The sequence below is a fragment of the Prionailurus bengalensis genome, chromosome D1 (assembly GCF_016509475.1).
Source record: "Prionailurus bengalensis isolate Pbe53 chromosome D1, Fcat_Pben_1.1_paternal_pri, whole genome shotgun sequence".
In the NCBI taxonomy this organism is placed as follows: domain Eukaryota; kingdom Metazoa; phylum Chordata; class Mammalia; order Carnivora; family Felidae; genus Prionailurus; species Prionailurus bengalensis.
This window is the reverse complement of record NC_057346.1, coordinates 49,231,954-49,256,892: the sequence shown is the minus strand read 5'-3', so window position 1 is coordinate 49,256,892 and position 24,939 is coordinate 49,231,954. Positions and strand designations below refer to the sequence as shown.

Genomic DNA, 24,939 nt, shown 5'->3' with positions numbered 1-24,939 from the left:
TGAGCCTGACATGGGGCTCGAACTCATGAACTGTGAGATCATGACCTGAGCTGAAGCTGGACACTTAACTGACTGAGTCACCTAGGTGCCCCATTTATCAACTTTTCTATTCCTGTATTATCACACAATTTAAATTGTTTTGACAACTGGTTATTTTTTGTGCTTGTTCCTTTTTCTTTTTTGCTATTCCTAAGCAGTCCTTGTACTTACACATGAACTTTAGTATCAGCCTAGAAACTCTGCAGTTTTTTTCTACATAATTGAAATCATACTGCATATGTAATGTTATGTGTTAGTTCTCTATCTTGAGTATTTCTCATTATCACTAAATATTCTTCAAGCAATACCATTTTCATGACTGTAAAATATTCCACTGTATGGATAGCACTTGTATTTCAACGGATTCTTAATTGTCCATAATAATTATACTGTCTTGACTAGGTAATTTACTATGACTGTTGTTAAATTCTTTCAAGAGTTATCCGTTTCTTACCATGAGTTTCCAAATCCTGAACCAGTGCATGGGTATCAAACGTTAATTTCCTTTGTTCTAAAGGAGTTAGGTCCACTCGCCTCATATCATATCCTTCCTTGGTTGTGGTGGTGAAAAAGTCTGAAAAGAGAAAACAGGGTTTTTTCCTTGTAGGAACTAACACAAGTGTGCCACTTTAGCTTCTCAAGCATTTCTCTCATCTATTTACAATACAGTTCTAGCTCTTCTGCTTAGGAATTCTGTAATTTCAAGGAAGAAAACGGGTTCCTCTGAGCCTTGGACTCTTTTATCTGAAAAGTGTCTAAAAGTACTCTGTACATGGCAAACATTCAATAAATGCTTCCTTTCCTTCTTTCAGTATGATGTTTTATTTGTTAAGAGTCAGTAAAAAGTTGTAATGTAATATACATCAAAAGCTTTGGATATCACTGTCATGTCTCTCATTACTGGAAGAGTGGAAACCATCCAACTCTCCTAGGTGCTAAGATGTCTTTCACAGAGCTATGATAATTATTTATACCTACATCCTCACATAAAGTAGCTTTTTGAACTCCCACTCTCCTACATATCCAGATTATTTCCATCACAGTCCTCAGTTCTAATCTGAACTCGTCTTGTTCGTCTATCTGAACCAGAGTACAAGCTCTAGGACACTTTGTGTTTTTCATCACTGTATCTTCGGTACCTAGAACGGTACTCGGCAAATAATTGGGTCACAATATTTTGTTGACTCAATCAATGAATCTGATTTTAAATCCTGGAGTATTTACTAGAGGCAACACAAAAGCCCTAGCAAATTTCTTATCTTTGAAATAAATGTACCATTTCAATAAATTCCCAATTTTTAACCTAGACACAGTATGGTCCTTTTCCATATATTGCTGGTGAATTTCATTAAAAAGTATTCTCTTTCAGCAAGAACTCTGTTTACATTCAACTTCATTACTATTACTATATATTAAGTAAAATAACAGCTAATTAGTATAATTATTAATTGAACACAAGGTACTGTACTAGATGTTTTATATACTACAAAGGCAAGGTGGCATTATCCATTTTAGATAAGGTAAGTGAACCTAAGGTAAAGCATTTTACCTCCAGTCACAGAGTCATTAGTGAATTCAGACTCAGGTCTTCTGACTCCAAAGCTCAGGCTCTGTCACCCTATGCTGTCTCTCTTTTTTATCCCAAACCACTTAATATACGTAGGTACTTAAAAAGACACAGCTGGGGGCGCCTGGGTGGTGCAGTCGGTTAAGCGTCCGACTTCAGCCAGGTCACGATCTCGCGGTCCGTGAGTTCGAGCCCCGCGTCAGGCTCTGGGCTGATGGCTCAGAGCCTGGAGCCTGTTTCCGATTCTGTGTCTCCCTCTCTCTCTGCCCCTCCCCCGTTCATGCTCTGTCTCTCTCTGTCCCAAAAATAAATAAACGTTGAAAAAAAAAAAAAAAAAGACACAGCTGCAACCTCAAATATTGCTTTTCTGGTAGGTACTGTAGGGAAAATGCAATTCTTTCCTATATCCTTCCAGCAATATCCTTCCAGCCAACAGACACTTGAGCACCAGGTACAGAGGATGATGAGAAAACCAGACATAACTGATGTCTTTGCTGACTTTGTGGACTAGTAAGTGGGCAGGAAAGATAGGTTTAAAAACAGTATCTAAATATAAACTCTAAATTCAAATGATGAAAAAGTGATGGCCAGTCCTTTAGATCAATTTATTTAAATACTCAGATAAATTGTTTAGAGATAATGGGAATCAGATGTAAAAGTGGATCGATTTTGAACACACACACACACATATTAGCACAGCAGTCAGCAATCTTTTTGGCTTTGAGTGCCATCTAGAAGAGTTCAGCAATGTGCCTGTGTGTCAATATTAGACCTGAGGAGGAAAAGAAAAAATTGGAGGAAAAAGAGGGGCAGGTTTCAGCAATATTTCCAGTAACAATTGTATTAGGATTGATTAGTACCTGAAGTTATCTCTCCTTGATTAGAAGTTTAGTATTTTATTCAAGGTTTACTTGGTGGGGGAGGAGAGAGGGTAATATTTAAATGACATGATACTGCTTTCACACCTAATACTTATCCTTAAAATTCTCATGTTATGGATGAGGAAAACAGGCTCAGAAGTGCTAAGTAACTGCCTGAGATGTTATGGTCTCAGAGCTAGGCAGGTTAGTGCACAATTCCTCTGATTTCAGTCAACAAACATTTGAATGCCTTTCACAAAAGGCAGCTTCCTACTGAATATGGGAGAGACACCAAATACCTAACACAGCCACAATCTGCAGGGTGCAGCTGCAGTCTCCTGTCTCCCCTCTTTGGCTCTCTGCTCTTAAGGATTCTTTTAACTCTTTAATTCTCTGAATAACTTAAGAAAGCTCTCCTTTTCTTTGCCTGCTCATGTTTATCCTTCTGAGTTCAGTTTGAATGTCTTCTCCTCCAGAAAGCCTGCCCAGACTCTTTTACGTCAGGTGTTGCTTGTTCACAGGATCCTAGAACACTGTTTTGCCACACCTCATGAATTACACATTTATATGACTGTTAACTGCTTACCTTTCCCACTAGGTCAGGAATCACATCAGCAAACTACAGCCTGCAGGTCACCACCACCACCTGTTTTTCTAAATAGCTTTACTGCAACCCAGCCATGCTCATTGATTTACGTATTATCAACGGCGGCTTTCATGTTAACATGACAAGAGTAGTCGCAAGTGACCGTATTGCCCACAATGTCTAAACTGTAACCTGGCTCATTACAGAAAAACTTTGCTGACCACTGCATTAGACTATGAAATCCCTGTGAACAAGAACCACACCTGTTATTGCTCATCACTGAATCCCCAATGCCTAATACAATTCTGAGTGTTCTGTAGAAAGCTGCTCATTGAAAGGGAACTGTGCTAGGTGTTATGGGTACAATGAAGATAAAGGCTGTGGTTTTAAATCATGTGCTATCAAGGTATATCCATAAGGGAATACAGGGAAGAGACATTTGGCCCTCAATGAGAATAAAGGGTTAAGAATGGCTATCTGGAAAAGATACTAATGATAGTAAATCTTAAAGAGGAGTTATCCAGGCAGGAGGAACAGGATGAGCAAAATTCACCAATGCGTGAATTACCTTTGCTGTTCCTACCTTGGGCACTATTTACTATGGGGATGAGGAGGGCAGAGAATTCAGAAGCATCTGTGGACCATTCATTCCTTTGGTGTACTCAAATAGTCATGTAATCTTTGGTTAAGTCTTCACAATCCTAAGAGGTGGGTGCTGACCCCCTCCTTTTCAGTAGGACTTTAGAGAGCACTCTTCTTTAGAGGCAATAAGGAAATGGAAAAGCCATTTGATATCCATAGTAGGGTGTCACAAGTACTTCAACTCATAAGCACTTTTAAGAGTAAGTCTTTGAAAGCACATTAATAGGTAGAGGAGACAAATAACCAGAATCACTGTTCTTAGCTCAGGGTGGGATAACAGGTCCTTAATACCTTAAAAGTTCCCAAAACGTATGCAATTGTACAAAACCCCAAGCCCTTCCTTTCATTCTTATTTCTTCCGATTCTTTCATATCTATCTTGTAGTTTTCTTAAGACTGAGAAAAAATTCACAGTTTAAAGACTTAACCAGCATCACAAAGCTACTAAGTTGTATATCTTGGATTAGCACTCTGGCCTACCTTGCACCAAGACCGCCAGAAAAGGCCAGATTTTACTTTTGATAACACAAGTAAAATGATGTCTCATTAAACCTAAGCTACAAGTTTTATATTAACTTACTAACATTCAGAGTTGCAACACTTCAGTGACACAGCTGGTTACTAATACATTATTTCTATATGCTGGTCAGATGACATGTGCTTTGCTAGCTACATCAGAATTACCAGAATTAAGTAACACAGAGATCCCTGGGCTCCACCCCTGAAGATTGACTCAGTTATTCTGGAGTGGGACTTAAAATTATGTATTTTTAAAAAGTACCCCCAGGATTTCTGTTCTGCCTAGTTTGGGAAGTAGTAATGACCTAGGAATCCAGCACTATTAAAACTTAGACAAACTGCATCACCCTCCCATGCCTTCTCTTATTCATCTTTAAAAAAGAAACTGAATAATAAAGGAGATCCCTCTGTGGGTCAAGGTCAAGGTTTTCAAATTAGTCCATCATAATGTGTATGTATGCTAAACACATTTAGTATATATATATATATATATATATGTATATGTATGTATATGTATGTATATATATATATATATATAACCAAATACCTTGTGACAGACCCTGGCAGCTAAACAGCGGTCTCACAGATCCAAGATCAACCACTGCAATCTTACTGTGTGACTAAAATGAAGCAATTAGCAAAATGGAACAAAGTATAGTGGGTACAGGGTGGCTCATTTCTCATGGCACTGAAGATTTAAGAAGGGGAACAGAGAATGCTAAGGTTAGTCCCAAGTGCCCATTCCGCGGACAACCTTAAAGAGTTTTTTAAGAGTGCGGGGAGACTCTGGAATCATCTTTCAATCTCTCAAGTCAGGTTGTCCTTTAGGACACAATGCTAACAGGGGTGCTAACAAGTTCAACACTTGCAGGTTCCAGTATTCACGTTTTGTTTTACTTTGAAAGGCTACAATGTGATTGCCGAGTACTGGAAATAACAGCGAAGTACAGCTGGCCTGACCTGAAATGCATGCTGTGTCTACCAAAAACCTGGGTCTGAGACAGCACCCAAGTAACAGCTTAAGTCTGAACAAACAACGAAAGAAACCAGAACTCTCAGAACACAGATTACTCCAGACAGACCTCGGAGAGGGCGGGGATTGCCAGCCTCATTTGATAATAAAAAGGAACCAAGCGCTGAGAAAGAAAAGCCCGAGGGACTCTAGTGGTGGAGCCAGGTGGGAGCCCCAAGCTTTCACGGGCTCGCTCTCAAAAGAGAAGAAGCGGTTCTCTACTCAGTCCTAGCCCCTTCCGCCCCAATCTAAGCTGGCGAGATGCAGCGGCGGGGTCACCAGCACCAGGGACTGGGAGGGGCGTGGCACTCTTGTCTACCGCTCGCCGGAGCAGGCACGAACCACCCGCAATATCCCCAAATAGCACGCAGGCATCGACACCAAGCCGTTTCGTCTCACCTCTCCGCAGGGCCGGCGAGAAACGCCCGCCGAGGATGGAAACCCGGCGGCCGGCACGGCCGTCAGAGCACAGGAGCCGCCAAACACTGCGACTCCACATTTCCTGTTTTCAGGCTGGCGGGTGGAAGTGAGAGGCTGGCTGAATCACGCTCAGGCTTTCGGGCAACGTAGTTCTGGCACCACGAGGATTCTGGGAAGTGTAGTTTTCGGCCTGCAGCAAAAGTCCTTCCCAGCGCAGATTCTAACCTCGGTACCGTTAAGACGGGCCTCTTTACAGACGGACCCACAGTTCGCGAGCATGGTTCACAGAGGCTCCGCTCCTTCCACCGCCCTTTCCCAACCGGCGCACGACGTTACCACTCTAAGAAAGCGGGACCTTGTCTGAGAACCTTCTGGCGCCCGTTTCCTAGCAATGAGGTACAGCTCGACAGCGGAAGTCCCCCGGGAAAACCCAGAGGCCATTAGGCCCCTGAGTGTGAGATTGCGTAACACCCTACCGCCCAGCAACCTGGGACCTGAAATCCTCATCCGCTGAGTATTCCGGGGAATCGCGCGGAAACCTGGGAAACGTAGTCCAGCGAGGTGCTCATTCTTGCTGCTTCATGGCCTACTCCTTTGCCCTCTTGTGTTCAGGAGGACGAACTGCAGTTAGTTTAGTTCCGGTCTTGAGGGAAACAATTTCTCCGTTTCCAGAGCGGTGCTGCTTTTCATCACTTACCCTCTGAGACCTGTTACCTCAGACTTTGTTCCACACGGAAAAAATGTTAAAAATAACAACACCCAGTAATTCTGGAGTTCAAATATGTTGATATGTTCTTCGTAAATTCTAAAGTGGTACACAATGATTGGGTTTTAGTGGCTTAATTATTCTCACAAGGATGTAAACAGTTACTCTAAGATTTTTCTACCTATTTGTTTTCAAAGCTTTGTCAGCATCAGTTGCATAACAAGCACCATTGTAAGCACTGAGGCACATTAAAGAACAGCACTTGATTCCTGCCAGCAAGGGCTTTAACAGGCAATTTATGGAGAGGGAATATAAATGGTTATTTAAAAATTGAAAAACAAAACAAAACTCAGTTTAATCTCACCAGTTAAATGAAAAAGCAAACATAAAGATATACCAGTTTTACTGATTAAAATTAAAAAAAAAATATTGATGCCAGCAAATATGCAATTACCTCGGGTCACTTACACTGCTGGCAAGAATGTAGGTTAGTACCTTTAGAAAGCAATTTAATAATATATATGAAATTCTAATAAAAATGAATAGCCAGAGGTTCACTTCTAACAATCTGTTCTGAGAAAAAATAACCGTAACTGTAGCTAAGATTTTTAAGAATTAAAACCCTGGAATGTTATTTATAATAGTAAAACTTTAGAAATAATTTAAATATTCAAGGTGATTCAGCAACTTGCACAAATGTTCCAAATTGGAATAGTATACAGTCATATAATTGGAATTATTATACAAATGGGAATATTATAGAATCATGGAATATTCTATGAGCGTCACTATAGATGAGGGAGCATGGGGTGGGCTAAGGACAAAGTGCAAGCTAGCATCCCCCTTCCCACCCCCAAGGTGGGATGTGTGTGATATTCCTCAGGCACTTCTGGCTGACCAAGGACAAAGGAAAGGAAAGAAAACAAATGGCCAATTGATAGAGATCACAGTCATACAGACCATGGGTCTCCATCAGTTTACAAATATCTTAGTAAGTTGCAAGAAAAAGGCAATCGTATCTATTCTGCTAATCTCCAGAAGCCTGTAGACTGTTTCCTGGAGCCCCAACATCACCCCTCCATAGTGATATGGGAAACAAAGGCAAGAAGGAAATGGCAGGTAAAATTAAATTCTCAAATACAGAGTATAATATTTCTTCAGGAACCCCCTACTGTCTTAATGTTAGTGCCTTACTAGAGGGACAACAATCTTAGCTTGACAATGGCAAGTTTTCGGGTATCTTAGGAGTCGTCTTTAGCATATCAAAGTCCCTCTGGAGGCCTCCCTTTTGACTTTACCTTCCCAACTCCATAGTGTAAAACCAGCCATTCTTCACAGCACCCACGTAGCTCTTTCTGCCCACGGGTCGTGTTCTGTGCGTTAATAAAATCACTTTTTTGCACCAAAGATGCCTTAAAGAATTCTTGGTCACCAGCTCCCGAGCCCCCACCATCACCCCAAAACCTCATCGGTATGATATCATTATTTAAAAAAATTCTTTATATATACACACATACATCAAAGTTATGAAATATACACATGCATATATTTATACATATACATATATGTATGTATATGTATACATATATGCACATCATGTATATATATATATATCCAATATGACTGTAATTCTGCCTAATGTTATGATGATTACTGTTCTGGAGGAGCTTACAGACTACTGGAGGATAAAGACCAGTAAGTGGGACCACAATATTTTTAATTACCTAAAGTAATGATTATGAAAAAAGCTACACCTCTTTATACATTAATATTTATTGGTTATTATTTACATTACTGTAAAACTCCACGACAGAAATGAAGTTTTGATTAGTCACGTGACCAAAGCTGCACCAATCATTCTCTTTCATGGAACGAGCAAGCCGAGTCAGGAATTCTTAATCATCTTCTGAAGCTGGTTGGCACTACAGCAGTTGAATTTGGGAGCTGGGACAGCCATACTCTGACAGGAGAAGTGCACAGAAGTAGAAGCAGGAATAGCAGATAGAGCGAGAGTCCAGACAGTATTCAGCTAACAGATCTAACCACTCCCTGAGACCTCCCTGATGTACCTGTGTGTGTTTCCAAACTCTCCATTGTTGCTTTCCATTTGTATGCTGAAAGCCTTAATTTATAAAAATATTTTCACATAGATTTGTTAATATTTCCTCATAAGTTTGTTGGCAGGAATAAAAGATGTAATGCATGTAAAATAATTAGCACAGTGCCTGGCGCATATAAACACCCAATAAGCAAGAGCTACTTTTATTAATAATGCCTGTTGACTTTACTCAATATTGGGAAGTAATTCTCCGTGAGTCTCTCACATTTCTGCATGTCTTGCACACAGAGGCCCTCCCTGCCTTTTGCTATGGACTCTCTTTTTAAAGAATTTTGTATAATGAGGACCCTTGGGAAATTCAGTGTCCTTCTGGAGCAAAACGTCCCATGCTTACTGCCTATTATAAAAGATTTGGGTTTTTCTGCTCGGAGTTCCTCTCTGTGATGTAGTGCACACTCAGGCACACGCCTGGGCCTGTGTATGTCACCACCATGGGAGTGGGGGCTGGGGGAGCTGCGTAATATGCCGAGGCTCAGGCCATGCCTTACTAAGGCCATGCCTTAAGTAAGGCCATGCCTTACTAAGGCCATGCCTTAAGTAATTACATCCTGTCTCTGGCCAAGGAGTCTCGTGTCTTCTGTCAGCATTCATGAAATTGTGGCTGGCTAACTTGTTATTTGCAAATAGGGTAAGATCTCAGACCCTTCACAGTTCTTAACAATCACTGCCTTTCTAGACTTGAAGACAATTTTCATTTTTTCAGTTTCACTCACAGAAATCTCTGAGTGCCAGCTAGCTTTAAGGCTAGACGTTGTGAGGAGTGCAAAGAAACACAGCTCAGGGGCGCCTGGGTGGCTCAGTCGGTTAAGTGACCAACTCTTGATTCCGGCTCAGGTCACAATTTCCTGGATCCTGAGTTTGAGCCCCGCATCAGCCTCTGTGCTGACATTGGGGAGCCTGCTTAGGATTCTCTCTCTTTCACTCTCTCACTCCCTCTGTCTTTCCCTCTCTCTCTGCTCCTCTCTTGTCGTGTGCATACACACGCTCTCTGTCTCTCTCTCGAAATAAAGAATAAATTAAAAAAAAACTTAAAAGAAACATAGCTTGATCAATTGCTTGTGTTCCTACTATTTGCAAAGATTTCTGCTCTCTGAGAACTTGTAACCTAGTTGGGAGAATAGAACAAGTATACCAATAACTTCCACACAATGCAGTGATGGACTAGTGCCATCTAAGTGTTATAGAGAAGAAATCCTTCAGTTCAATTGTGGGTGATAGTTCTCCGTCATGGTTATCGAGGAGAGAGAAGATTTAAGCCCTGTGTTAATGGCTTTTCTTAGGCACAGATTGTAGGGATAACATCTAGGAGAAAGGATTGGCATAAACAAGGATAATTTAGTAATCTCCACAGTCCTCACTTTGGGGGTTTTACAAATGGTATTCCCTCAACTTGGAGCACTTTCTCCTCCTCTTTACCTGGTGAATTCTTTCCTATCATTCAGACCCTAGTTTAAATGCCAGCTCTTTTGTGCCCCCGGTCACATGTAGACTTTGTGTTTTTGTTAGGAATTCCTGTTGGAACCCGTGTCCCTGCCCGTGCCCCGGCACTTCCTATTTGTATTCTCCATGATGGCAGAGACACATCTGTCACTGTTTTCTCCAATACCTGGCATCATGCATGGCTCATAACGAGCCTTCGGTAAACGTGTGTTGAATGAACCAATACATGTTCGAAATATAGTCATAGTTTGGTGAGGAGATCTGATAGACTGGGGCACAGGATTCATTTGGAAGATTGGGTGGGATGGGTGGAGATAAAACTGAAAACAAGAATAAAAAGACTAAGGAAGTGAGTTTGTACAGCAGACTCTCAGGAGATTTGGAAAGTTTTTAAAAAAAATCATTTATTTTAAAAACATGCTTATTTATTTATTTTGAGAGAGAAGGAGCACATGGAAGAGCAGGAGAAGGGGAGAGGGAAAGGGGGAGGGAGAGAGAAAATCTCAGGTTCTGTGCTGTCAGCACAGAGCCCCACACAGGGCTCGATCTCACCAACTGTGAGATCATGAGCTGAGTCGAAATCAAAAGTTGTACACTTAGCTGACTGCACCGCCCAGGTACCTCTAGACCTCAGAGATTTCCAAACAAAAACAGGAAATGAAAGTCTTGAGGACAAAATGTTGATATTGAAACAGGACTCTGGAAGCGTCTCAGAGAAGTTATTACACGAAATGAGATACTCATTTTTATCACTCACAGATATTCTGCAGACCTGAGCTGAAATCAAGAGTCGGGTGCCTAACCTGATTTTGAGTTTTTAAACCCAAACTGATAAAAACCGGTTTGAGTACCTTTCCAGGAAACACTTTTTGCCATTCAGTAGTACAGGCTTATGAATCATTGCTCTTCTCAGTGTCTGAAGACGTGGCCTGGCCATGAGAAGTGCTCTCTCTCAGAGAGCAGCCTAGTTTATCCACACCTCAGAGGCCAACAGTGTAGCAGGGGAGTGGGTCTTACCTTTTTCATTGTGAAGGACCACTGTTAATTATGTTTTTATTCCTATGAATCCTAAATTTAAAGATATCTTACACTCTTTACCAACTGCATACATGAAGCCATTACTTAATTTCCTATTTTTTATCATTTTAAGACATAGATAACTACCACTTAGTGAGTGGGACATATGTAGTGCTGATCCAACACTTTGCTGATGATGTCCAACTAAAGGCGAAAATACTTGCCAATTTCTTTGGTGGTTTTCAGTTTCATCTCCAGTGATGGTACAATTTCCTCAGGCATTGTGAAATTCCAAGTCCCTCCTGAGGACCCCAATACTTTTCTTCTGAGGCCCAGAGGTCTGGGAACCCAGGCTGGACATAATTGCAAGAGATGGCCAGTAGCCTTCCAGCTCTGTGAATGTAGCTCTGGTGACCTCAGGGAGAGAAGATGCAGCTTGGACCACTCCTTGCATTATCCTTTTCTCTCAGAATAGGTGATCTGAAGGAATCCAAATGCATTTTTTAAAGCAGGTGAATGAGGATTTGAGACACAGATCGGACCCAATGGGCTCCTTTTCCTTCCCTAGTTTACTCTGAGTTTTTGACACTAGAGGGAGTATGTGGACAGAACAGAAGACCATCCTTTGTCTTTATTTCTGCAACTAATTTTACAGTTTTTGTGAATCCTTGAGGCAGAAGAGCCCATTGTCACAAAAGTTGTGTGCTATTTTATATTTCATTTCACACTTTCACGGCTTGAAAGTGACCATCCTCTATCCCCTACAAATCTGGGACCTTTTTTTTTCCTGATTGTACTAGGGAGCTGGCACTGACACAATGACACCCAATACAAGTTTGCTGATTACAGCAAAGAGAAAGATGAAAAGAAAAGGAAAGAAAAAGAAAACAAAAGAATTGGTAAAAAATTATTATATTTTGCAATGTTACATCACACCTGACAGTGTCTCTCATTGATTATTCATTTATTCCTTCAACTAATCCGTATTGAGCACTATTTATGGTATCAGACACTGTGCTAAGCCATGAGGATCCAGACATAAGACACAGTCCTACCCTCAGATTGCTGTCAGCCTAACTGTAGTCAATACTATGATGAAGGAGAAGGGTGCCAAGGGGATGTGTAAGAGAGGCTTATACTACCCAAAGCAGGAAGCAAGCCCTGGGAAGTCTTTCATTTGCAAGAATGAGTAAAAAAATTATTTAGTTAAGTGGAGTTGGTGGATAGTGGTATGAAGTGTGCAAAGAGCAACAGCACTTGCAAAAGCCCAGAAGTACACGTGGGAGAGTCTGATTCTTTTGAGAGAATGGCTGGTAGAGAGAATGGGCTGAGGATAGAGGGATTCAGAGGCTGGGGTTGGAACAGGTGGGGCTGGCCCTCAAGCTCTCTTTGACTCCTTTTGTGGCTATGGAGGATTCGCTGAAGGGTGTTAGGCTGGGGAGTGTCATTAAAAAGAAAGGGTGTTTGCCTGTTCTTTACTCAGTCCTTTCGTCTAGACTTCTGGGAGTCAGGGCCATGCATTTCACCTAGGTCTCTTGTCCTAGACACCAACCTGGCGGATCTTCGAGAGCCAGGATCTTTCCTGGCCAGAGATAAACCCTTGCCTGGCAGAGTCCATAGCTCCAGCCTCAAGGTGCCTGATCAGAGAAACCTTCCTCATGGGATGGCTTGGCTGCCTTGAATCTCAAAGGAACCTGCCTGGGAAAAAGGACTTCAGGGTCTCCTCATATTCAGGGCCAATTTCTGCACTGGTGTTGGCAAATCTCGCCAAAGCCTCACGTGGCTCATGTCCTCCCTTCCCTAACCATGGAGTGGGACATTTGTCTCCAAAGAACTCCTGATACATTGCTTTATCTCTTCATGGGAGCCCATTCATATACATGAACGCATTTGAGCTCCTTAGCAACTCCATGGGTTGAGGATTATTGCTCCTATTTCACAGATGGGAAAACTGAGGTTCAGAAGACTGAAGTGACCTGTGTCTCAGTTCACAGAGCAAGTAAGGAGTGGAGATCAGAACTGAACGCACTGCACACAGTACAGAGAAGTCGCACCATCACTGTCCCCTCCACCATTTATTTTCATCGGGCACAGGGCACAAACTGTGAAATAATGGCTACTGTTAGGGACACATGACCTCTCATCCTCCAAGAGGCTATTTCACATCTTTTTTTTCATTCATTCAGTATGTAAACTCTCTAAGACAGGGGTGGCAAATAGGTTTCATCTTCATGACCACTCTTCAATGGACCGCTCAGAAGAAAGCATTGGATTGTACAAGGCCACATCCCGGTGCAGTAGGAAAGAACACTACTGTTGATTGGCAATGTCTGCTATGGATCTAGGAGAGGGAAGGGGCAGGACATATGCCATTTCTGGTAGATAAAGATCATGCTTCCCTTGGGTTTCCACAATCCTGCGCTAGGTCGTGACATGTCCACTGATACCCATCTTCACCCCCAATATTCATTTTGCTCACTTTCCCTTATTCCTTCCCTTCCCTGCAGGACCTGTCCCTGCCCATTTAATACTAGCTTCAATGGACTGAGCAGGTAGGGTGTGAAGCTGTGCACATATTATTGCCAGGCCTCACAACAAGCCTGCAAGGTAGGTAGAGATAAGAACAAGGTTTAGAGAGGTTACATAACTTGTTCAAGGGCACAGTACGAGGAAGTTAGAGTTTGAACCCTGAACCAAAAGTAAGCGCTGTGTATTTGTGGTGGGCCACGAGTTCCTTCTTATTTACTGTTTGTTCTGACCCCCACAACAGCCCTGGGAGGTAGTTCTCTGGGTTTGCAGCTGAGGGATCCTGAGGCTCCGAGAGAAGTCAAGCTGGCTCGTAAGCTGTGGAGCCCTGACTTCAGACTCTGGGTTCAGGGCTTCACCTGCCTGCTCCGCCAGGCTCTCGAGAGGAGCCCTGGACTCCACACAGCCCTTGCGGAAGCTGATCTCACCACTGTGGTGAGAACTTGGGGGCCCTTGATTAATTTTGCCAAGTCATCCTGACCCTGTTTTCAGCTCTCATCATCAAGAAAGTCATTCTTTAACTAGTAGCTTCTTCTTCTGTAACTTAGCCTCTTTCCTTTAAAAACAATTATCTTTTTGAGGTGAGATTCACATAACATAAAATTAAGCATTTTATTTTTTAATATTAAAAAAAATTTAAAGTTATTTATTTATTTATTTATTTTGAGAGAGAGAGAGAGAGAGAGAGAGAGTACATAAGTGGGAGGAAGAGCAGAGAGAGAGAGGGAGAGAGAGAATTCCAAGCAGGTCCCACACTGTCAGCATGGAGCCGATGCAGGGCTTAAACACACAAACCACGAAATCACGCCCTGAGCTGAAATCAAGAGTCAGACACAACTGACCTAGCCACCCAGGCACCCCCAAATTAAGCATTTTAAAGTGAGCAATTCAGTATCATTTAATACATTCACAATGTTTTACAACCACCGCCTCTATCTAGTTCCAAAATATTTCCATCACTGCAATGTAAAACCCTTTACCTAGTAAGCAGGATTTCTCTGCCCCCTGCTCTTCAGCCCTTAGCTACCATCACTCTGCATTCTGTCTCTGTGGATTTGTCTATTTTGGGTGTTTCATATGAAATCGATTGAATTATACAACATGCAACCTTTTGTGTTTGGCTTCTTTCACTTAGCATAATGTTTCATTCACGTTGTAGCATGTATCAGTACTCTATTCCTTTTTATGGCTGAATAATTTTCTTTGGATATACATACCACAATTTGTTTATCCATTTATGCACTTTCCACCTTTTGACTATAATGGATAGTGCTGCTGTGAACATGTGTGGGCATGTACTTGCTTGAGTATCTGTTTTCAATTCCTTGGTATAAATACCTAGGAGTATTGCAGGGTCATATGGTAATTCTGTTTAATATTTGGACCCAACAAGACCCATTTCTTGTTGAAGTAGATGGGGAAGTCCTTATGAAAGGGAACGTTTGCTTTTGGAAGATCCAGAGATGAAAAAGGGTATCCTCTACAGATGAACAGAACAGGTGTGGCTGGATATGAGAGAAATGGAAGTGGAGAAACTATAGTACCCCAAAGTGCTATGGGCAGGAAGGGATGTTTGTGAGGCGTGAAAAGTAGCCTGGGGTAGAAAGCCTGTGGGTGGTGGGCATCTCTTGAAGATGGCCCTTCACCTGGAGGTGGTACTCTTCCCAAGGCACACTTGTGACACTGCTCAGCTCTAAGCAGCTGCAGAAAGCACAGCAGGATTGTGAACCTCTTTAAGTTTGAGCATTTTGTGGATGTTTGTATTGGCATATTAGGAATGATGGCCATAAATGCGAACCATAAAAATAATGATGTAGTGATTCTATCAGCACTTAAGGCATGAGCTTGGAACTACAGTAAAACTTTGGTTTGCAAGCATGATTTGTTCCAGAAACATGCTTGTAATCCAAAGCACTTCTACATCAAAGCGAATTTCAAGAACCATTGGCCCTGTTGTGATCATGTGACATTCGGCCTCACAAACTACTCATATTGCAAGACATTGTTCGTTTACCAAGTTAAAGTTTGTTAGAAATGTTTGCTTGTCTTGAGGAACACTCACAGAACAAGTTACTTGCAATCTAAGGTTTTACTTGAACTACAGAAAGGGTGACTGATAATTCTCAAAACCTTATCACTAAGAGGTGGACATGAAAGGGAAGTACATGCAGAACATGGGCTGTGTGGGCCTAGAAAAGGATCGTAAGGCAGAATCAGGATGACAAATGAAGACTTCCTGGACAGGAATCGGGAAGAAATATTTCTTTAGATATACCTGGCTCAGGATCAAATGGTTTTGCCATTCCTGAAGATAACTTCCCATCCCACTGTGGTGGTTATAATTGATTTCATATATACTTATGCTTTAAAAATTTGCATAGTAATTTCTATGTATTTTATTTGATGGGTTAGGTTTGTTTATTCCCAACTTTTTGTGGCCATGATCAAGGTTTCAAACCTTGAATCATGCAGATAAGATTCTGATGTCCAGAATGGGCAGATCATTTATGCAACTTACAGGTACAAAATGTGATCTGAATACAGTTTTTTTTTCTGTATTCAAGACCTTGATAAAAACACTATTTATGGGGCGCCTGGGTGGCTCAGTCAGGTAAGCATCCAACTTCAGCTCAGGTCATGATCTCACAGTCCATGAGTTTGAGCTCTGCATTGTGCTCTGTGCTGACAGCTCAGAACCTGGAGCCTGCTTCACATTCTGGGTCTCCCGCTCTCTCTGCCCACCTCCCCACCGCCCCCCCCCAATTGCAGTCTGTTTCTCTCTCTCAAAAATAAATAAAATGTTAAAAAACGCCACTATTTATGTGGCCACCTTGGTCAAATGGATGTTAAGATGTCAGTATGGTGTCTGACAAGACAGCTAACTCTTAAGTTGATGGGCAGATGCAAAGGGTCTAGCCTTTCTGGTTTAAATTATCCAGACAATTGCTTTGACTCACTCCTAAAATAGCAGCACAGCACCAAAGATAAACATCAGAATTTATGTCCTTTTGGACAGGCAGGCACATTCACATCTGGATCTGAAATATGAAGCCTGTGGCCCTGAAACATAAACAGTTTCTTCACAGAAAGTTCCAACAAGGAGGAGAAAATCTTGGAACTAATCTTGCCTTTGCCTACAAAATGATCAAACTGTAATTATCACATTTAAGGGGTAATTGTTCCAATTGTACCAGAATGGGATGCTCCAGCCCTCTTTCTTCTGCTGACACAAATAGAATTGCTATGAAGATGGAATGGTAGTTCCGGAACAGCTTGCTTTGAGCTTGTTCTTTTTATAGTGACTCTAGGGTCAGGGAAAGGTGCTGTGTGGGCAGGCCCTATCGAGTCTGCTGGGGTGTCAGCTTCTGAAGCTCTTCCCTCTGCACAGCTAGGCTGTTTGGTGCCCACCTGCAGCCACAGACCCAGACCCAGAGTAGCACCCACACTGACCTAAAACAATGGGATTTGAACCATTCTTATCAGATGCTAGGACTTGGACAGGAGGCCTGATAGTTCTCAGATATGCCACAGGGCAGATGAAGTGGGGAGTCTGGTCTGAGTTGCTTTCACAGGGGCAGGATGAGGACAATAGCCCTTCAATAATAGGGATCTCAGGACATGACGAGAGGAAAAATGAAGGATAATATCACATACTGAGCAACTACTATGTTCTAGGCACTGTGCAGGGCACTTTCTCATATGTCATTTTAATTAGGTAGCAAAATCTCAGGCACAGTAGGCAGAAATGTTGATGGGGGGTCCCTGGGTGGTCAGTCGGTTGAGCATCCGACTTCAGCTCAGGTCACAATCTCACAGTTCATGAGTTCAATCCCCGTGTTGGGCTCTGTGCTGACAGCTCAGAGCCTGGAGCCTGCTTCAGATTCTGTGTCTCCCTCTCTCTCTGCCCCTCCTTCACTCACACTTTGTCTCTCTCTCGCTCCCTCAAAAATAAACATTAAAAGAAAGAAAATGTTGAGGGTACAGTGTTTGAGAGTCAGCCAAGGGAGCAGTCCTTTTTTGGGAGTGCAAAGGTCTTGAGCTTCTGTATTTGGCATTCTGTCCCTGGATAAAGGAATAGTAATAGGACAGAGAGCAGACACCAATCCTGCAAACTACTTGTGAGCAACTGAGGTGAGCTTAGATAAAATGGTGGTGGGGTTGGGAGAGGACCCGAGAGCATAGAAACTCATTTTTCTCTTTCTAGTTGTAGATCACCACAGGAAAGGGGCAAGGGCAGGGGACTGGCGAGAGGTGAAGCAGGAGCAAGACCCTGAAGGACCTTGTTTGTTACGTAGAGAACTTTTGACTTTCTTCTGGGGCACTGGAAGGTTGTTTGTAGGTTTTAAAATTATGATTTTATTTGAACTTGGAATCTCACATTGATTGTCCAGTTGAGTGGGAAGAGTAAGATTTAGAGTAAGAAGGTGGTGGACACCATGCTACATGTTGGGGAGACTCTACCTTTTTGTCAGGAATTTTTTGGTTGCTAGAGGCACCAACTCACCTTGACAGCCAATTGCATGTTGGTTGCACATGCTTCCTTCTCTACCCACACAGGGCAGAATGGTTCCAGATGCAGTCTGGAACATCGGGAACAGGGGCTTGAACATGACCAGGCCTCTTGCTATCTCTTATTTTCACTCTCTTATTTTTGCCAGTTCTGCAAGGTAGAGTCGTGGTTATGATGATGGGCTCTGGAGCCAGCTGACCTCAGGCTCTGTTACTTACTAGCTGTGTGATATGAAGCAAGTTACTTAGCCTTGCTTTACCTCAGTTTCCTCATTCATAAACAAGGATAATCATATTATTTACCTCTTGGGGTTGTTGTGAATTAATGCACATAAAGAGCCTGGCATGGTCCCTGGTACATAGAAGGTGTTTAAAAAGCGCTAGCAATTATTACTATTCTTCAACTGCAGTCTGGCTTTTCCTATATGATAGGAAAACAGCATCTGACAGCTCAGAAGTTTTACATCTGACTTTGGCCATCAGAGAGAGACTGACTGAGTTTTCTCTGGTCCCAAGTCCAAACATCCAAAGGGAAAAGATTCGCAGGACAGCTTTAATTTGATTTTGTTCCCGGACCAATCAACATAGTCAAGTGGACAACTGCCATGATTGCCCCACTTTGATCTGTGGTCTCATAGAGATCACAAAAGACCATCAAGATAAAGTCCTTGGCCAGTCTATTGAAGAAGGCTGGATCCCAACCTCCCCCAAGTAATAGGCACAGTGATGGAAGCATTCACCAAGTCCCACGGACCTTCATATTTCAGAGGGTACCAATGTCTTTGGGGTCTCTGCACTTGAGGAATCCTCGATAGCTTCTTATTACACATGGAATTCAGAAAAAATATAACAGAAATATTGTGATCCTATCAGGCTCTATTTGTAGATATTATGAAGGACTACGGAAATACAATTGATGCTAGATTCCTGGGGACTTGGTCAGCTCTCTGGTCCTAAGGCCTTGAGCTTCTCCCTGACATCTGGTGCTTGAGCCCTGATTTACAATCAGGAGTGCCTCAGTTCTCCCCTTGGTCCTTGGCTATCCCCCCTACTCAGCCTTCCCCTTTTCTCTTCTTAGAGAGCCTGGCTTGTATCTCCTGATGCCTCCAGATCCATTTGTTGGGGCTCACGGACTAGATTCTAATCTCTTACCAATCCTCTTATAATTTTTTCTCTAACAGAGTGGGATAAAGGTGATGGTGGAAATAGAAAGCACCACCATTCTCTGCCCTCTTTGTCCTCCAGGGCCTTGTTTATATCAATTTTCTCAACATCCTTTTAGCTCAGTGACACCTTCCTGTACACTAGCCTTACAGCAGCTGTGATTCAAAATCTTCTTAACAAAATTTCAGAGAAGCCCATGTCTTAGACCTTTAGGGTGGTTTGAAAATGTTCAAAATGGAAAATGTTAAAATCTGTAAATGTCAAGGGTCTACAATACAGACGTGGAAAAGTTCTTCCTGTCTATAGGGATCGATTGAAGTCTTTTTGATGCAGGTGGCACTCAGATGAGCTATGGAGGATGGGTAGGACTTTAAGAGTTAAAGGGGAAAAGGCACAGGGGACAGGGCAGGACATGTTTTGGGGATGGTGAAAGTTGGATGTTCCCAAGCCTCAGGGTGAATGGAGAGGTGGCAGGAAATAAGGTTGAGATGGCACAATGTGGACATTGGAAGCTCCAAGACAAGCAGCATACTTTTTTCCAGCAGCCACAGGTGGGTAAAATCTTGAGTGTCCCTTGCACTGTTGTAAACAATGGGCAGGAGCTTATATTATGAAGAAACAGGGTAGAGTTGGTGGGGCACGTGTGTGTGTTGTCCTTATGGAAGTCAGCGTCACTATGGTGAGCAAGTGTTGTTTTCACATGTTAGATTTAAAAATTCTTCATCCTGTAAAACATTTCCTCATCTTTGTTTCACTTTCCAGAAGATGCTCAGAGTGGTGTGCAGTGAACACTTGTGCATTGGAGATGTGCCGCCTTCCAACTGAACTTTCCAGAACATATGTATCTCCCATGTAAAACCTTCTTGGAGTCCCTATCTCTGATGATACATATGTGAATACATAATTAGCTGCCTCACTAGACTATAAACACCAGGAGGGCAGTGACTAGGTCCTTGTCATGCCCATAACTCCAGTGTCTAGCCCAGGACCCTTAGCAAAGTAAGTTGTTAATATGGCTTAGGGAAACTGAGTCATGATGAAGCATGTACGAGTCTGAATCTGGGGAATAATCATGGAAGGTGAAAGGCCAGGATCAGTCTGAGAGGGTGTATGGGTAGGTCATAGAAATAACAGACTCTGTTCACCTGGTTAGCAGAAAAGGGTTTGTGAAAAAGCACGTATGGCTCACAGAATTACTGGGAGGGTCAAAGAAACAGAATATAAAACGAGCTTCCAGAAATGACTCCCCCAATCACACTGCAGGGTTCCTCTCTTTGCCAAAATCAGGAAGCTGCTGTCCCAGCTGTGGTCTCTGAACCTAAGGAGGTTCGACAATGTTCTACTCTGAGAACTGATGCCTCATACTTTGTCTCTCTCCCCAGAATTTAATTCAAAATTAATTTCTGAATTTAAGTCTCAGGACAGGGCATCTGATTAGGGAAACTAAATCACATTCAGAACCTCAGTGAAAGGAAGTTTGGGCAATTATGTTTTCAGTTTTGAAGCCCCTGTTCAAAGACCCTTGGAGGGGTCTGCACAAACCAGTGCACCACTGTGTCTGCCCTGTGGCTGCTGGGAAGGCTGCCAGATGTGGATGAGGCATCGGGAACTACACAGCCTTATTCATTCAGCAAATATTCTCTGAGAACGCACTGTGTTTAGGGCATGCACTGGAAGAGGTACAGAGGCCTGTTTCCTGCCCCTTGGGCAAGATATTACCCTGTGCGGAGATGTTCAGGATGAAACTCTCAGACCTGCCTTTGGACAGGACCAGCTCTAGAGGCCGGGTGAGGACAGTGATGCAGGCAGGAGTCAAGGAGCACACCTAGCGCCCATCCACTGGAGGGCCGGGGATACAGATCCTGGCAGTAAATGAGGCTGGGCCTGCTAGCATGAGATTAACCTTCCAGGCAAAAGCCACTCTTCCAAAGATTCTCAGAGCTGGAAGGGCCTTGGTGGTTAGCTGGTCCAACCGTGGTGGTTACACAGGCTTCCTCCTCTCCAGCATCCCTGAAGAGTAGTTAAAATCATTTTCAGCTTTCTCCAGACCCTTGGTTTTATCCTTTAGTTTTTAGGTTCTCATTTTATGGGTCAATATGTGGCAAGCTGCCATCCAGATGAAATATGTGAACAGGTGTAAGAATGGAAAATTAGATAACAGCAAGTTTAAAAATGTTAACGAAATCAGGACACAAAGGAATAGTAAGAGCTTGCTTCCCACTGCAGCTTAGTTACTGCGGCAGATCATTGTGAATACATATGTGAGGCTGTGCTCTAGCATCCTCTCTGAAGGGTAGAGGATGGGAAAATCATGGTCACAGAAAGAGCTGGAGAGGATACTGCTTAGGTCAGAAGAGAATGTATATACATGAGCTTCCTTTTAGTAACAGGACCTAAATTGTTCCTATTTCATTTATTTTGTCTCCTTGATAACAGTATGAGGTCTCCTGGCCCAAATCTGAGTCCTCATCCTCTCTTCCTTCTGACGGGCTAAGCGCTAAGCTAATGGGGGCTGCAGCAAAGTGCTTTTCTGGCCCTACGGGCCACCAGCAATGTGTGGAGGCCTGTCCTCCAGGCTCTTGGGCATTGAAGGTGGTGTGAGGACAAGAAAATGGGACATTTATTGAAGAGATATGTAGTAGTGAGGAAAACAGATGTGTGAGCCCAGCACTGGAAAGTTGAAAGACAGGCCTCACCTTGTGGGAGACGAGGTATCCTTAGCACAGTCAGGCATAAGGGAGCCCAAGAGGCACAGGAGGACGCATTATCAACAGGAGGTGCATTAAGAACCCAGGGCCTCAGGAGCAGGACTGTGTAGTTCCTCACTCTATTGCTAGACCATTAGGGTGTTATTTCTTTGTTTCTCTTTGTAAGGCTTTGGATCCGTCCAGGTCCCAGAAGGAGATGGCTGGCATTCCTCAGCTGGAATTTTTGAAACAAGTGTGAAATGAAGGGATTGTTTGTAAAGGTGTAGAGATAAGGATCCCACAAGGAGTCCCTGGAAACTAGCAAGGGAAGGAAGCCATTATCACTCCTGGGCTGACAGAAGCAAGGAGAAGAGATGGTGGTCTTGGAGGCTGGATGAGAGTTGCTGCCATTTAAAGACTGTCTCATGGGGAACTGTGGCTGCAGGGGAAGGCAGATGTCACCAGACCTGGGGTGTGCAAAGATTAAATACTGTGACCTTTCTCTCCTCCAGTCTCCAATCTCCTGCCAGTTGCCCCATTGGCTGATCTTCAGGGCCGTTGTTAGGAGGATGGGATGCTGTGTCCAACCATCTGCTTTGCTAGGTTCTTGAAAACGTACACCTTTTCTCATTTATTCCTTATGATACAATGCCTCTGTAACTAAGTATTCTTATTCCCACTCTACAGATGAGAGAACTAAGGTTTAGAGAAGTGAAGTAACTTGCGCAAGGTCTTATTATCTGTCAGCATTGGGGTCAGAGTCCCAAGTAGGATCAGAGGGTCTCTCAGATCCTTTCCACCATAGGCAGCAAATGAAATGCGTAGAGCCAAATGTTCTCAAGGAGCTGTTTGGGAAGTTATTCCTAACAAGATATTACCCTGGCTGTCCTTTTAATATTTTTATCTACTTCTGGTAAAAACAGCACAGATTTATAATTTCAACTGCAAGATCTGTTCCCAAATGAAAATAGCCATGACATTTTTTTTTATACAAATATATATGCATCCCTCACGAACTGATATTTTTTTTTTTTTTTTTTTTTTTTACCAGCCTCCAGATACTGGAGTAAAGTGGTTTTAGGAAAATTGTTTTTGGAAACACTTGCTTTTGAAATAAATGCATTATTGTGATTTTAAAAATGCTTTTGATAAAATTTCTTAGCCAAAGCAAAGATTCACTGAACTGAATTTTCCTGAAGAGGTGTTAGATATTTTTGCTGGCTCTCAGAGTATACCAGACTACAGTCTCCGTGTATCTCCCGGCTAGAGTGTAAATAAAAAAGTAAAAATAATTCCACTATCTCGATAAAACAATTATCTACATTTTGGTGTATGTATTTAGTCTTTTTTCTTATGAGTTCTTTTCTTTAAAGCATAGTTGCAATAAATAACAGTGCATGTATAACTTTATAACTTACTTTTTAAAAAACTTAATATTAACTTTATTAACTGTTTAATATAAGTTGTATATTATTGCCATTTTCTCGTGTGGGCACAGAGACTTTTAAACCATTATATTAGACAATGTAGGTTGGATTTTTTTTTAAGTTTATTTTATTTATTTTGAGAGAGAGCTTGCATGTGCATGCACCTGAATGGTGGAAGGGCATAGAGAGAGACAGAATCCCAAGCAGCCTCCATGCTCTATTAGCACAGAGCTCAAGGAGGGGCTCGATCCCATGACCTGAGCCTAAACCAATAGTTGGATATTAACCGACTGAGCCACTCAGGTGTCCTTGTAGATTGAATTTTTAAAACCAATCTCTTGGTTTTAAACTCTTGGACATTTGAGTCTTCTTTTATAAACAATATAAAATATTTTCAATTAAAAAACATTTTTAATGTTTATTTATTTTTGAAAGAGAGAGACAGGGTGTTAATGGGGGAAGGGCAGAGATAGAGGGAGACACAGAATCCGAAGCAGGCTCCAGGCTCTGAACTGTCAGCACAGAGCCAGATGTAGGGCTTGAACTCATGAACTGTGAGATAGTGACCTGAGCTGAAGTCGGATGCTCAATCGACTGAGCCACCCAGGCGCCCCAGAATATTTTCAATTTTTAAGACTGACTTCCAGAATTGACTTTATGGGATAAGAGCATATATATTATTGCTTGTTTTATATATTGTCAAATTGTTTTATAAGCAATTGCATACATTTATCCTGGTATTTGTACTTTTGAATTCATCTGTTTCCCTGTACCCTTAATACCACTGAATGTTATTGTGACAAAAAGTTCTTTTTCTTTATTAATTTCACATATAGGATGGCACCTCATAATCATTTTTAGTCTTTATATTTTAAATTAATGAGGTTGATTATTTCTCTAGATGTTTGTTTACTAGTTGTAAATCCCCTTGTATGAGTTTTGGCCTCATATCTTTTGTCCAGGTATCAATTAGGTTCTTAAATTTTTTAAAATTATATATTGTATATATATGGTATAGAATTTTTTGGGCATTTAAATACTAGAGAAATAGTTATCCTTCCTCTAACATATGCTATGAATATTTTTTCATAATCTGTCATTTTTTTTCTATGTTGACACTTTAGTAATATGTATATTTTAAAAGAAATAAAGCAGGAAACAGATTCTTAACTATAGACAACAAACTGATGGTTGCCAGAGGGGAGGGAGTGGGGGATGGTTAAACAGGTGAGGGGATTAAGGAGGGCACTTGCTGTGATGAGCACCAGATGCTGTATGGAAGTGTTGAATCACTATATTGTCCACCTGAAGCTAATATTACACTGTATTTTAACTAACTGGAATGGAAATAAAAACTTAAAAAACTAAAAGAGAAACATTTTACAAATGGCATTTTCAACAGGATGACTGGGTTCATGAGGTTCCAAAAAATCATGTCACAAAAAAATAGGATTGATGGGACTATGCAGTTTAATCTGGGAAAGACTTGGGTGAAGTGCATTCTTCACTTATGTGCAAATCAAACGTAGTCTGCATGGTTCAAAAAGTCATAACCAAGGAAGTGGACAAGATGGAAGTTGCAGGTAGTTAATAATAAATGATATTTCCTGGTTATGTTATTTTTAATATTTATTTATTTATTTTGAGAGGAGAATGAGAGAGAGAGAGAGAGAGAGAGAGAGAGAGAGAGAGAGAGAGAG

General features: G+C 42.0%; 1 protein-coding gene across 3 annotated transcripts in view; it reads right to left on the bottom strand.

The window, feature by feature from the left end:
* The window catches only part of CCDC90B (coiled-coil domain containing 90B), a 49,035-nt gene extending 42,907 nt beyond the window's left edge, over positions 1–6,128 (bottom strand). The window contains exons 1-2 of one of the 3 annotated variants that reach the window (XM_043580091.1): positions 5,624–6,128; positions 494–613 (exon numbers count right to left, since the gene is read on the bottom strand). In XM_043580091.1, the coding sequence (XP_043436026.1) occupies positions 494–613; positions 5,624–5,723 (220 nt within the window). In that variant the 5' untranslated portion in view covers positions 5,724–6,128. Of the gene's footprint in view, positions 1–493; positions 614–5,623 lie in introns of those variants that run through there. The other 2 variants (XM_043580092.1, XM_043580093.1) reach the window with 2 other exon arrangements.
* Positions 6,129–24,939: the final 18,811 nt, after the last annotated feature.